General features: G+C 26.4%; 1 protein-coding gene across 1 annotated transcript; it reads right to left on the bottom strand.

The window, feature by feature from the left end:
* Positions 1–9166: 9166 nt before the first annotated feature.
* On the bottom strand, positions 9167–10736 carry LOC137822713 (probable purine permease 4). Its single transcript, XM_068627660.1, has one exon. The coding sequence runs from the start codon at positions 10646–10648 to the stop codon at positions 9413–9415; it is 1236 nt and encodes a 411-aa protein (XP_068483761.1). The 5' UTR covers positions 10649–10736; the 3' UTR covers positions 9167–9412.
* Positions 10737–13958: the final 3222 nt, after the last annotated feature.

Raw genomic sequence — 13958 nt, 5'->3', positions numbered from 1 at the left:
CCTTCACGGAGATCCATCTGTCACCTCTGTTTGTATGTACTTGTGTGTGTAGTGTTGCTTATTTTTATGACTTTCGATTATTAAAATAGTCACTTATTTACAACAACTTATACAATCAATTTAACTATTATTTAATAACTTATTAAAATTTCGTTAATTAAATCCAATATTATTATCAGATTACTATAAAAAAAACTTATTAATTAATTTTTATATATAACAAATAAGTTGTTAAAACATTATTTCTTTTATTAAAAACATATGAACTCTAAAATGAATTCCATTCACACCAACTTTTTATTCTGATTCGATATACCCTCCATGTTTCTCTATCACACTTTTTATATCATGTTGGCATTTTCTATAAGTTATTTTATTTTAATGAATTAAAATTTAACTTTTATATATTATAAAATATATAGTAAGGTGTGTAGATTTTCTTTTATTTTTCAGTTTATTTAATTTGTTTACATTATTAGTTACCAGTGTGTTTTATGTGTTCGAGAGATATTAAGACTGATTCTGGGGAAATGTTTTTATTTCTACGTATTTTACTACATACAATTTTGTAGTTTTTTTTTATTATGTATAATTGCATAATCAAATATGCAGTATAGATTAATTAAAAAGTTAAGATATTTTGAATTTAAAAAAGGTAAAATAAAAAAATTATACACAAAGAAGCAAGTACAAAAAAAAATCATTTATTAACTGTTATGAATAAAAAATAGACATCGAAACAAACTCAACATTTCAATTGAATGTGTATCTTACATTTTTCAAGTGAAAGAATAGAAAAACATGTTTTAAATGTACAAAATTTAGAAAAGGTAATTTGTTAGATATTTATTCATATCGTTGTGGGATGAAGTTTTATCTCGATTATCCATGTAATAAATATCTACATTAAATATTAATTTTTGTCAGATAAAATGGTAATTCCAATAAAAATAACACTGAAAAAGAAGCAACTATTTATATTATAAGTCTTGTTGAATGAGTAATTATAGCCACTCGAAAGTGTATGCTTTTTTAAATAATATTTTTGTGTGTAAAACTAAAAATAGTTACTTTAAGCTTCTTAGAATATATATTTACAGAAAATAATGTAGAATTAAAATCAATACTTTTTAATTATAGATTTCTCTCTCACATAGTAAATATAAAAAACTATTAAAAAATAATATTATTAAAAAAAATATAAATAAATAATAAATAAATATAAATCAATTCAGAGATAATACAACTCTTATACAATAGTTAAGAAGAGAGATAAAGTAAAAATAATACAACTCTTATACAATAGTTAAGAAGAGAGATAAAATAAAAGTAATACAACATTTATACAATAGTTAAGAAGAGAGATAAAATAATATGATAAAAATAGAATAAAAATAATATCTGACACTCTCAATTATTTCAAGTTCCCAACAAAAACTACGAGCTATTACTTACCAAAACCAGCCCACCCACAGATACACACAGAAAATTTGTTTGTTTGATAAAAAGCATTTTTATAAAAATTTGAAAAGTTGTCAGTTTGAACCTCTAAAATTCTTGCAGTTCTTAGCATTCTGGGTGACTTATAGCATTGCATGCAAAGTGTGGGAAATGACAAACTCATAACTTTGATATTTACAAAAGTGGGACGAGGCACAGCAATTTAAGCCTATGGTTTGAAGCATCTTCAGATTTATATCAGTTGAAAACATGTGACCCTCAACTTTCTGGTGAACCAATGCATGCATTCTCCTTCATCGATATTATCACCCTTTTGCTCTCAAACAACAAAGAGAAAAACAAAACCTTAACCAAAATATGTATAAAACAAAATCAATGGAATCCTATATTTTTTTTAACCTTTTTAACCTGAAATTATTCATAAAATAATTTAACCTTTTTTATGAAATACAATATAATATAATAAAATGAACCACCAAAGAAAATATAAACAAATTTATAAAGTTTTTGAATGAGAGAAAATGAAAAGAAAATCACTAAACAATTTCATAACAATTATCTACTTTAATAAACCACTTCAAGTTTTCAAAAGATTGTGAAAATAAAAAATAAAAAAAGTGAAACAATGGAAATAATTTAAAGTTAAAACATTGGATTCTCTGAAATATTAATGATATGCTCAATTATTTTCTTAATTATTAACAGTGTTGGTTACGTATTTTTTTTAATATTTTTCAATTTGATTGTCATTTATATATTTTAATATAACGCTTATAATTTTATGCTATATTATGTTAAATAAATGTTCACACTCAATGGTAACAAATTGTTCAACCATTTCTTATGCATTACAAGTTAGCAAAAATGTGAAATATTAGACATGTTTATAAAAAAAATATAATAATAATAAATTATTTAAAAGCATAGTAAAAAAAAAGATACAATAACATTTTAATAAAAATGTTCTATTCATTAACTTATTTATTGTTTTTAATGTATGATTCTCTCAGAAAACTTTTGTAGCAATTAATGTGGACAAAAAATCTAATGTCTTTTTTCGCATTTCGTTTGCAGATTAAAATTGAAGTTTCATGTTGATTATTTATCAAATAAATGTTTTCATTAAGTATTAAGTTATTCCAAATAAAATTTTACTTTTAATAAAAGAAATACTAAAAACACTTAAAGGAATATGTATCGTCCTTAATTATAAAGAAATTCATCATTCGTATATACACATATAAATAAATAAAAATTAACAATAAAAAATATTTATATAACATGATTATCTTATACATTAAATTTTTTAAATTAAAAAATTTAAATAATTGGTAGTTAAAATTTTTTATAGCTAATTAGATACCAATTTAAAAAATATTTATTAAAAAATTATTTCATATACTAATATTTTTTTTAGTTTCTAAAATATATTTAATTAATATAATAATAATTATTTTTATCTATATTTAATTATTTTTTAATTATCACTACAAGAAATTCATTAAATAATAACCAAATTTAAAGACAAAAATAGTTAGTTAATATATTAATTAAATTATATATTATTTTAGAAATTAAAAACTTATTATATCTAAATTAATTTCTATTATTAATAAAAATTTATGAAATGATTTATAAATTGATATATAAATTAGCTATCAAGGTTTTTTAGCTATTATTATTTTAGATTCTTAGTCTTAATTAACTTTTTAAAGACTAATTTAAAATTTAAAATATTAATAACTTTAATAGCTAATAGTTAGATACTAATTTAAAAACTATTTTATATAAATTTTTATTAATAATAGAAACTACTTTTGATACTAATAACTTTTTTAGTCTATGAAATTATCTCTAATTTAATTCAATAATAACTAATTATTTTAATCTCTAAAATTAGTTCCAATTTGATGATTATTTTTGTAATTGATATAATATTTATAATTTTTACATTATTTTTTTTTAAGCATTTGAATCTCGGAAGTTTTCGAATCTTTATCATGTTATTCAATAATAGTAATTTGAATATCCTTAACTTATATGATTCACTAAAGAGAGCACATTCTGAAATTACGAAATTTAAAAACCTACATTAACAGAATATTCACTAAATAAATGTGCTATACTCATTAGAAAAAAAAAATATCAAAATACTTAATAGAATGATTTTAGGTGTACAAAATTAATTTCTTATACAAGAGATTACTTTCATTGAAAAAAAGGTAAATACCTAAACGAATTTAAAATGACTAAGCAAATTACATAAAAATATTCAATATTTTTTTCTACATAATTTTGACTAAACGAAATCAAATTGACTAAACAAAGGGAATACATTCTAAATCTGAACTTGAAAAAAACCAACTATATTTTTTATAGAAAGTGTTAGAAAATACTCTAAAGATTACACAATACACTTAAATAAATACTTGTTTTAGAAGTTTTCTTTCATAAATAATTAGTCACTCAATGCATAAATTATGCCATTGTTAAAAATAATTATTCCCCTATATAAATTAAAATAATTATTTAAATAAAAGTACTTTTAGAAGTTATTATTCAACAAAAGTGTTTCTATGGTATTTTCTTTAATAAAAGTGTTTTTGAAAAGACTTCTTAACTTTTTCGTGACCTTCAATCTATTCATTATATTTTGATTTTTTTAAATTTTAATATATTTTAAATTTTATTATTAATTAATGTATTATTAAATCAACTTTAATTAATATGAGAAGTGGTGGGACTTGTGTGTTCAATCAATTAGTTCAAGATTTGAATCTTGATCTTTTAAGGAGTAAATAAATCAATTAGTTCAAAATATTTATATATTCTAAAATATTTTTTTATAAAAGCTTTCATGTTAAATATCACTATCCAACTTGATATCTCAGCTAGGCTGATACCAAAAGTAACAACAATCAGTCATCACATGAAAAAAGAAAAAAAGATATGGAGGACTAGACCAAAACCCATATATTAACAAAAATGATACATAGGTAAACTATACCTATTCATAAATAATTTCTAAGAACAAAAGGGATGGAAAGCTATTATACTAATGAAATGATTCTCTATGAATAAATCCTAAATTAGTCAACTTATCAACACACATATTCTCTTCACGAAAAATATGAGTAACCCTAAACCTGATTTTCACATAGTAATTAAGACAACTATTTCATTGATTATGAAACACAAATCAAGGCAGAATCACATTCAAGCCAGACATTAGTAAACCTCATCTTTTAAGCTTCTTGCATAGCATGTATAACTCCATAAAACTCAGCAACCTTAGCAGTCTGAACTCCAAGAAACACAAAGAAAGCACCAATAAACTCCCTCATACTCCCACGAAAAATACCTCCACAAGTAGCAAGATCAGGATACCCCTGACAACCCCATCAGTGTTAATTTTAACCCAGTCTGATGAAAAAACTCTCATCTAACAGGAAGAGCACAAAGAACTTTACCACTACGAGTATTAATACCAAAAAACTTAATCACGTTGAAATTAACATATCATTCTTCATTGAAGCTTTAGAAAAAATTTCCACTAGTTAAGTTAAATCTTTAATTACTAAAATAGTCCTAGAAACCTCAATCTTATCATGAAATCTAGCATAATTTCACATACGCCATATCATTCAAATAGAAAAAGTTATCACAACAAGCTTAATCAATTTAACCAAAGGACTATCATCACTCTTACTAAAAAAAATAAAAAAAAATCCTTATTAGAGAAATGAGAAGTAAGAAAAGTCTATCGAATCCAACTCCAAATATGAAAAACATTAGAACATTCAAAAAATAAATGTTGAATAGATTCTTCATGCTTTTCACAAAGCGCACACATAGAACATATATGCAAACCTTTATTATGAATATGTTGATCTGTAGGAAGTCGCCTTTGAAAATCTTTCCAGAGTACTAGAGTTTTGGAATGCGGAATAGATGAAGACCAAATGAATTTGCCCCAACCATAGGGAACTCCTGGTTCAAAGAAAAAAAGTCCTAGCCAGTTTAAGAGTGAAACAAGCATACTCATCTAGAATCCAACTAAGAATATCATGTTCCTCCCTAACCATGATATGATTAAAAAATGAGACATGTGTTGTAAAGATAAGGGAATATTTCAATCACAACATGTCCAAAACTGAGAGACTGTATCCGAAATGTTAACACCATTAGATAACATTGCAATATTTGCTAAAGAGGTAGTAGAACACCATTTATCATTCCAGAAATTAATAAAAGAACATGTACCAACAATCTAAGAAGTATAATCAAGTATAATAAAATAAAACTGCTTAATTCCAGACCAAAGAGATGAGAATCTATAAACCATTCTAAACTCATATTTTGATTTAAGAACCCATATATTCTAAAATATTTATTTATTATAAATATTTAAAACAACATAATGTAAGTATCCCTTTGAATCATCTTATTTTTTCTCTCTCACACAAATTATTACCATCATGTTTCACAAGAAATTTGACTCTATATGTGGAAGAAATCTTTAGTCCAATATACATATGTTTCTCCATTTATAGCTTGAGGGCACCACCCTTTTGTTGACCTTTTATGCATGTGATAAATCATCCGCAGTTTAAATTCACATTGTGTTAGTCATAATTTAAGAAAGAAGTTGTATAGTAAAGTTTAGAAGTTTAAGAAAAACAAGAAAACCACTCCATACTATAGTGGTATGAAAGAAAGAGATAAGTCATATTGTTAAAGACCATGTCTTAAATAGTTTGGAGGAATGTTAATGATAATTTTGTATGATAATATGTAGGATCAATTCTTAAATTTATACTATGTGTTTAAATATTTGTTAATGTTTAAAATGTATGTAAAAAAAATGAACGTTCTATATATAAATAGACAATCTACAATTGGTTACTGTGTCTACTTTGGTTCCCACATCATTTCATGATCATCCCACAAACAAAAGGTTATTTCTCGAAGTAGCATGGAGACTGAATATCGTGGGATCGCTGCAGTTCTCACTGATATCATTTGGCTTTAATCTTTACTCTCAAAGCTTCACATCTCCACTTCTATTCCCCAAATTCTAATAATCTTGGAGCTTTTTTCCCTATACAAATCCCTTTATACACTTCAAAACCAAACATTTTGAGTTGGACCTCCATTTCGTAGAGTGACCACGTTCAACATCAACATGCATGTCTCACTCACATTCCAGCACAGTTCCAACTTGCTGATATTTTAACTAAACCCACTTCTACGTCCAATTTTACTATGTTCATAGATCAACTTATGGTTTTGGATAATCCAAACCTAAGTTTAAGGAAGTATGTTAATCATACTTTTCACAACATAATCAAAACACATAAATAATTGTTTATTTAAAGGAGGAGTTGTTGATCATACTGAAGTATTTTTCCTGGCATAGGTTAAAGTTTGATCTTGGATCGATTCAAAGATATCATCAGTGAGTTTATCGTTCTCTAAATGATGTCTTAAACCCTTCGCATGTATATATTCGATTTAATGTTGTTTTATTGTTTTTCTTGGGAAAGACAGTAAGAGATTTTTTATGGATTTTAGATGTGAATGTGGAAAGTATCTTTTTTTAATTCTCTGTAAGAGGGTTGGATCACCCTTTGAGTGAGCCGATTTAATTTAATTTAATTTAATTGCTTATTGCTTATTGCTTATTGCTGATAAAAAACAAAATCTAAAAATACCAAAAGTAAAAGTAAATTTACATTTTTAAAAATAAAAAGATTTTATCCTTTGTAAAAACATAATAATCAATAAAGGTCATATTCCAAATAGAATTAGAGAATATAAAAAATTAATATTTTAATAAGAATATAAAGGAATTGGAAGACAAAACAAGACCTAAAAATACTAAAAATAATTCTTATAATCTAACTCATAGGCAAGTTAGCCATACATTATTTGAGTACAATGATAGAAAAGTGGAAACATACTAATGTTAGTATATAAGTTAGTAAATTTAGATTGATTATATCCTCTATTTTTGTTTTTACAAGTTTTCTTTTTCTGCACATACATGTTTTTATAAAAAAAATTAAAATCTTAACTTTTTTAATATTTTACTATCTTAATTTTGTTACAAGATTTTATCATAATTTATGTTTTGTTATTATATTATGCAATGAATAAATATGTATTTTTTTACTTAAGCTTTTATAAAGTTCAAACTATGGTAAAAGTGTAAATATAATTTTTAAAAAATATAAAACTATTAATTTTTTTTGGCAGTTGTTATGAAAATTTTGAGATAAAAAAAATATATCCAAAAAACATTAATAATTATTTTACAATGAATTTATAGTCATCTCTGTGATAAAAATACACAGTGACAAATAATAGACATCCATGACTAAGATTATATTATTTTATGACTCTTTTTTATAACAATTTCAGGGTAGTTTCTATCTCAAAAAACATAAGTGAAAGTTCATCCCATTTAATTAATGTTTATTGAACCAATTGAGTTATCTATCTTAATAATCTTATTTAATTAAAATTTGCAATGATTTTGTGTTTGGATAAACGCATTTTAATTTATAGTGGGAAATGCCCATTCTTTAAAAAAAATCTTAAATTTGAATTTACTTTTTAATTGTGCAAGACTTTACCTTTAAATTTATTAAATTTTAAAAAATAATAAACAATTACATATTTATTCTTAAATTTGAATATGAATGTTTTTTAGTCTATAAAAGTTTAGAATTCAACTTAAATAATTGTTCAGCAGTAAGTTTACCTTCTTTTACAGCAAAGTATATATAATTCAAAATAATATAGATTAATAAATTGATTTGTTTTAATTAACTTTATGCATTGTTTTATATATATATATATATATATATATATATATATATATATTGAAAATTATCTGTACACTTTATTGATCACAAATCAATATTTTTTTTTTATAATTTGAATTTTATACTTTTACATGGAGTTTATATTCTAAAAATTTATGTTTTATATGGTTTTCCTTAATTTTTATTATATTCTATTTTGTGGTATTCTTTGTATATTCCTGCAAGTTAATATAAATTTTATTACTCTTATTTATTATTCTATAATTAAATTGTTTTATAAGGTTTAAAAACTTAGAGAAAAAACTGTTTGAGCCAATAAAGACATTTCAGTTTAATCTTGTTAAACGTCAAGTAGATTAATCACATTATTTAATAATTAACAGTTTCAAATTTCAAATATTAATATTTATTACCATTCCATTAATAATTAATAATCACTGAGTGAAAACGCTTTAGGTTCTAGAACATGTATTTGGTGACTCACTTCAAAAAAATCTCCCTAAACTTTTTATCTTTTGGTCAACAATTTCCAGTTTCAACAGATTTCATGTGATACCAAAGATGTTACAGCAATATATATTTTTAATAAATTTAGCGTTTAATGATAACTGTACTAATTATATTAACTTATTATTTATACGGTTATCTAATTAAAGATTATAAATTATTAGTCGTTAAATAATTATTTAAAAACTTATGCCCTAGAAATATAAGTTTTTTTGTGGAGAATTCCTAGCAAAATATCTTTAACCTTTGCATTTCTTCATTAAGTTACAAACTTAATCTTAATTAACTTAACTGTAATTTTTTTTTAACATACCAAAACATCTTATAAACCATGTGCATGTGTTAGGGTCTGAAGGTATAAACATATGTTCCAAAGATAAAACTGAGAAAACATCATTGAATTTAACCTTAGTACATAACCAACATCTCAGAATACTCAAAATACAAATAAAGGAGAATCCATGCTACAAACTCAAACTCAAACTCAAACATAAACACAAACACAAGCAAACTTAAACTTACAAACACAAATGAAAGCACAACCAACATCCTCGTTTTCTGCAACAAATTAAAGACTCAACGAAACTAAATTACCACCTTCATTCTTATCCCAGTTACATATCAGAGTTTCTTCTAGGGATCAACTCGGTGGAAGATGCACTGCTGCTGTTCTTCCTTCCAACATTCTTCCTCTTCATTCTGATGTACATGCCAAACACATAAGAGCAGAAACCCCAAATGCACAAAACGGTTGAAACGGCCTTGAAACCTCCAAAGGGATCTTTATAAACCGCCACCCCACCCAACACGTTTATGGACAACAACGCCGTGGAACAAATCCCACCGGTAAGAGAAGATGTCAGAAAAACCATTCCTGCAGTTCCCATAAAGCAACACTGCCACGTCACCACAGTAGACACAATGGTTACCCAATAAACGGTGGTGCCCTTATCGAAACCTCCCTCGGCCTCTCTCTTCATGTCAGAAAACCCTTTGTCGCACGCCATGCCCACAGTGGCCAATACAGTTGCTGCAATCTCCATTATGAGCTGCATCTCCATCACCATCTGGTAGCAGTTCACGCTCTGGTAGATCTTCTCCATCACTGGCAAATACAAAGAAAACAACAAACCTGCACCGATGGTGGAAGAGAACCCTATGAAGTACTCTCTGTCTGTGAGACCCTGTGGCTTCTCGTGGCTAGAATCCAAGGCTAGAATGATGGAGCTAATGGTGATGAGGATCACACAATTTAGGTTTGAAAAGGTTATTTTTTGTTTGACAATGATGGAGGAGAGAATGAGAGTGAAAACTAACTGGGAGGACAAGAGAAGTGCTGAGGTTGAAACTGGAAGGTATGCAACTCCCCATGATATCAAAAGGTTGTTAAACCCTAACATAAGGCCAACCAAAACTGAAAACCAAAACAGCTTTTGACCAAAACCAGTGAAAGGTTTTCTCTTTGTGTAGTTAAGGAGGACAGGGAGAAAAATGGGAAAGAGTAGGAGGGGAAAACCTGCACTCTGAACCCAAGTAGACACCCATTTGCTAGAGCCTTTGTGAATAAAGTAGTATTTTGAAAGCAAACTTGCTGAGAGTGACCCAACAAAAAGTAGAACGTAGTTAAGAACTAGAAGAGGCAAGTACCTCTTGTTGGTGGTGGATTTTTGATCCTCAGCATTGTTCTCTTCTTTGTGGTTGTTCTCCATGAATGAGTTGAGATTTGGAAGAGTTTCCTCCACAAAAACTATCTCACTCTCAGCATCAACATCGTTTGTGCCGTTCTGGTTAGGGCTTGCCAGAAACTGGCGATGCAATGCTGCTGCTGTGGATGGCGATGTGGTTGCCATGGATGCTGCTAGATTGAGAAGAGAAAGATTTTTTTTTGTTTCTTTGATCAACAAAGATAGAGAATTGGTTTGGAATAGGTAGAACCAGCTCTTCTCTTATATAGAGTAATGAACAGCTTTTATTGTGTATATTCATTTATGGTTAATTAATAAACTAGCATTTATGAATTTATGAATTAAACATTTCACTGCATAAAGACAGAAAATATGACAGCTAATAACATGCGTTAAAGTTTATTCTATAAAGTTATACTTGATGGATTGATACGTTTGAGTTATGCTATTACTATGTATTAAGTTTTTAAATAATTTTAAAAAATATTATATTAAATGTTTAGGGGTTTAGGGTTCTAAAAAGTATCAATTGATTCTTCAAATTGTAAATTTTTTGCAAACTTGATCTATTTTCATAATTTTAAGGTGTGGTTTTATTAAATTTGATTTTTTTTATGTCCAAAGAGCTCATGGAAATATTGTAACTAAATTTAAGAAGATTAACATAATTAAATTATCTCTTCTTTCCAACTATCTTATCTTTAATATGTATTTATTATATTATAATAAAAGCAATTTAATATGTCAATAGAATTAATGTTATGCATAAACTTGTATCACACATTAAACTAATAACAATGATATTTATTAGCATTCCCAGATAGGCATCATCAAATGTGGTATATTCATATTTTGATTTTCATCTAATAAAAGTTTACAAATTTATAACACTTCTACATGTGAAATATTTTAATTTGTGTTAATAAATAATAAATCATAGTTTGAATTTTTTTTGAAAAATCTGAAAAGGAATGGAATGGTATGTTAAGAAAAATATAGTTTGCAACAATTTATATACCTGCATTATTTGTACATATTTGTGCATGTATTTTTATGGGCAAAAATTTATACTTTTTAATAATAGTTTTGTTATAATTTTGAAAATTTGGCCTTGTATAAATTTTTGAAAAAATGCATGTGGTAAGATACATGAGAATGAACAAAAAAATGAGAGTGATTATTACACAATTCCAAAACAGATGTGGCAGTAAAATTGGTATGAAAAAGCTGAACCAGTAATTGAATTACAATTAGCAGGAAGCTATTGGTGTTTGGATCATGCATGCGAGGTGTTCGGTCAATGTTGAAAGCAATCACTCCAAATTCTTATCTGTCTCTTCAACTTTAACGTGGGTGCGCAAAAAAATTTATTTCTTCACGTGAGTTTCATTACCATTAGGTTTAATTTTCTTGATAAGTCCAAAAACAAAATTAAAAGTTTTATGCAATTATTTAATAAAAAATATTTATCTATATCTTAGTTGGCAATAAAACTACTTTGTTTTTAATGTAAAGCCTGCTCTTCAATTATAGGTTGTGAGATTTTGCAGATAAATATTTAATTACGTGTCGTTTTCATTAAAAACTTGATTTTTTTTACTTACACTATATGTAATTTTAACAAAATTTTACATTTATCAAATCATACCCATATATATGTTAATTTAATTATTCAGAAGAAAAGGAAGTCATATGATGGATTTTAATGATTTTGGGATTGATTTTGAATGTTACTGTTATTAAAATTTATGTAATGCTTATATGATAAAAAATCAACTCAGTTATAAATCTTTACAGTAAAATATGAATGGTAAACGAATGAATAACTAAGTACACAAATTTATATTTAATGTTTGAATAGCATTGGGTGAAATTTGGAGAGATAAGAATAATTGTTTATTTAAAGTTGGTGTGATTGATTATTCTGAAGTTTTTTTCCTAACATAACTTAAAGTTTGGTTCTGGATTGTTTCAAAAATACATCTTTTGTTATCTGACTGGTGTCTAGAACCCTATTCGATTGAATGTTCTTTCTTCAAATGGTAGTGTAGGGGAATGTTTTTGTTTATTCTTACTCTATATGAGGGTTGGACCATCCCTTAAGTGAGCCGATTTAATTTAGTTGTTTCTTTATGATAAAATAAAAAAAATTGATTGAGCATATAAATTATATAAATTAAAATATTATGTAATAAAATATTGAGAGATAGTTTATAACATATATGAAACACATGTAATAAACCTGGATATATGTCTAGTCTGATATTTCCTTTGGAAACAATAATAATCTATATGATTTTTTTTAGAGGTTAAGTTTCAAGTTCTAGGGTTGGTATGTTTTCAATAAAGTGATCTTTTATAAGAGTTATTCCTTCAGTTGGGTTGTTTCTTGCTCTTTTTGCCCTTGTTGTGGTTGCAAAGAGATTGTATTGGGTTTGGGTTTGGGTTTGAGTTTGTACGGATTATATTTGAATTTGTACGGGTTAGTTTTGAATTTGTACGAGTTAGTATAAAAAAAAAAGTTTCAAGTTCTAGGGTTTAATATTAAGATTTTGGAGAAGGTTCTAGAGTATAATATGAATGTATGTGTTATGTTGAAAATGTTTAATTTTGTTCTTGTGTATGATGTGTGAATTGGAGGTCAAAAGTTTGTTATGGTTTATTAATTATGGTTGTTCATGAGTATTAAGAAAAAGTGTATGTTATAACATCAATTATGTAGCTTCACAAATGGTATAAGTTACATTGAATAAAACATCTAATTTTTTTTTATCAGCAAAAAAAGAATAAATAATGGAGATATTTCAGGGATACATCAACCCTTATACAAAAACCTCAAACCACTCACAGAACCTCAAGAATAGCATCATACTCTTAACTAACCTGAATTTTTAATAACAAACTTCATGCACACTAGTGTTTCGAGACACCAATCAGAATCAGAATAAGAAAAACATGCTAGTCTAACCTCTGCAGTTACCATGACCAAACTTTCAGCTGAACCATCAGGAAGATTTTACCATGATCTATAGTACCGTTCCTAAAAAATCTTTTCGTTCCATTGTTTCCAAAATTCTCCAACGACAGTTATCCATACACAAAACCATATGTTATTGATGACTTCACTTTCCTTGGTCAACCTAAACTGGGTGAAGTGCTTGGTCAATCAGAATAAAACATCTAGTGGTAAGAAGTTCAATGAGGTTTGTTGTTTCATTAGATTCACATGTTTTGGAGTCTAAATAAAAACACATGTTGAAGTTTGTGTGAGAATATACTTTGATTCATGTAGTCGAGATTGTGTACCTTAGGAGCTAAAATGAGTCAGGTGTTAAATTTCTAGTGGTGAATGCTTAATATGGATATTCCAAAAGATGTCAATAGACATTACTTGATGAATATACTAAGTATGTGGATCCATGAGTGATCTGTAAGTATGCATGCATGTGTATGATGAATAAAAACATGAATTGTG

Source organism: Phaseolus vulgaris, chromosome 9 (genome assembly GCF_000499845.2).
Source record: "Phaseolus vulgaris cultivar G19833 chromosome 9, P. vulgaris v2.0, whole genome shotgun sequence".
Classification (NCBI taxonomy): Eukaryota; Viridiplantae; Streptophyta; class Magnoliopsida; order Fabales; family Fabaceae; genus Phaseolus; species Phaseolus vulgaris.
The sequence above is the reverse complement of the archived record's forward strand: the minus strand, read 5'-3'. Positions and strand labels throughout refer to the sequence as shown.

Bases quoted from the DNA above. Each gene is read 5' to 3' on its own strand.
- LOC137822713 (XM_068627660.1), bottom strand. From the start codon at position 10,648: ATGGCAACCACATCGCCATCCACAGCAGCAGCATTGCATCGCCAGTTT.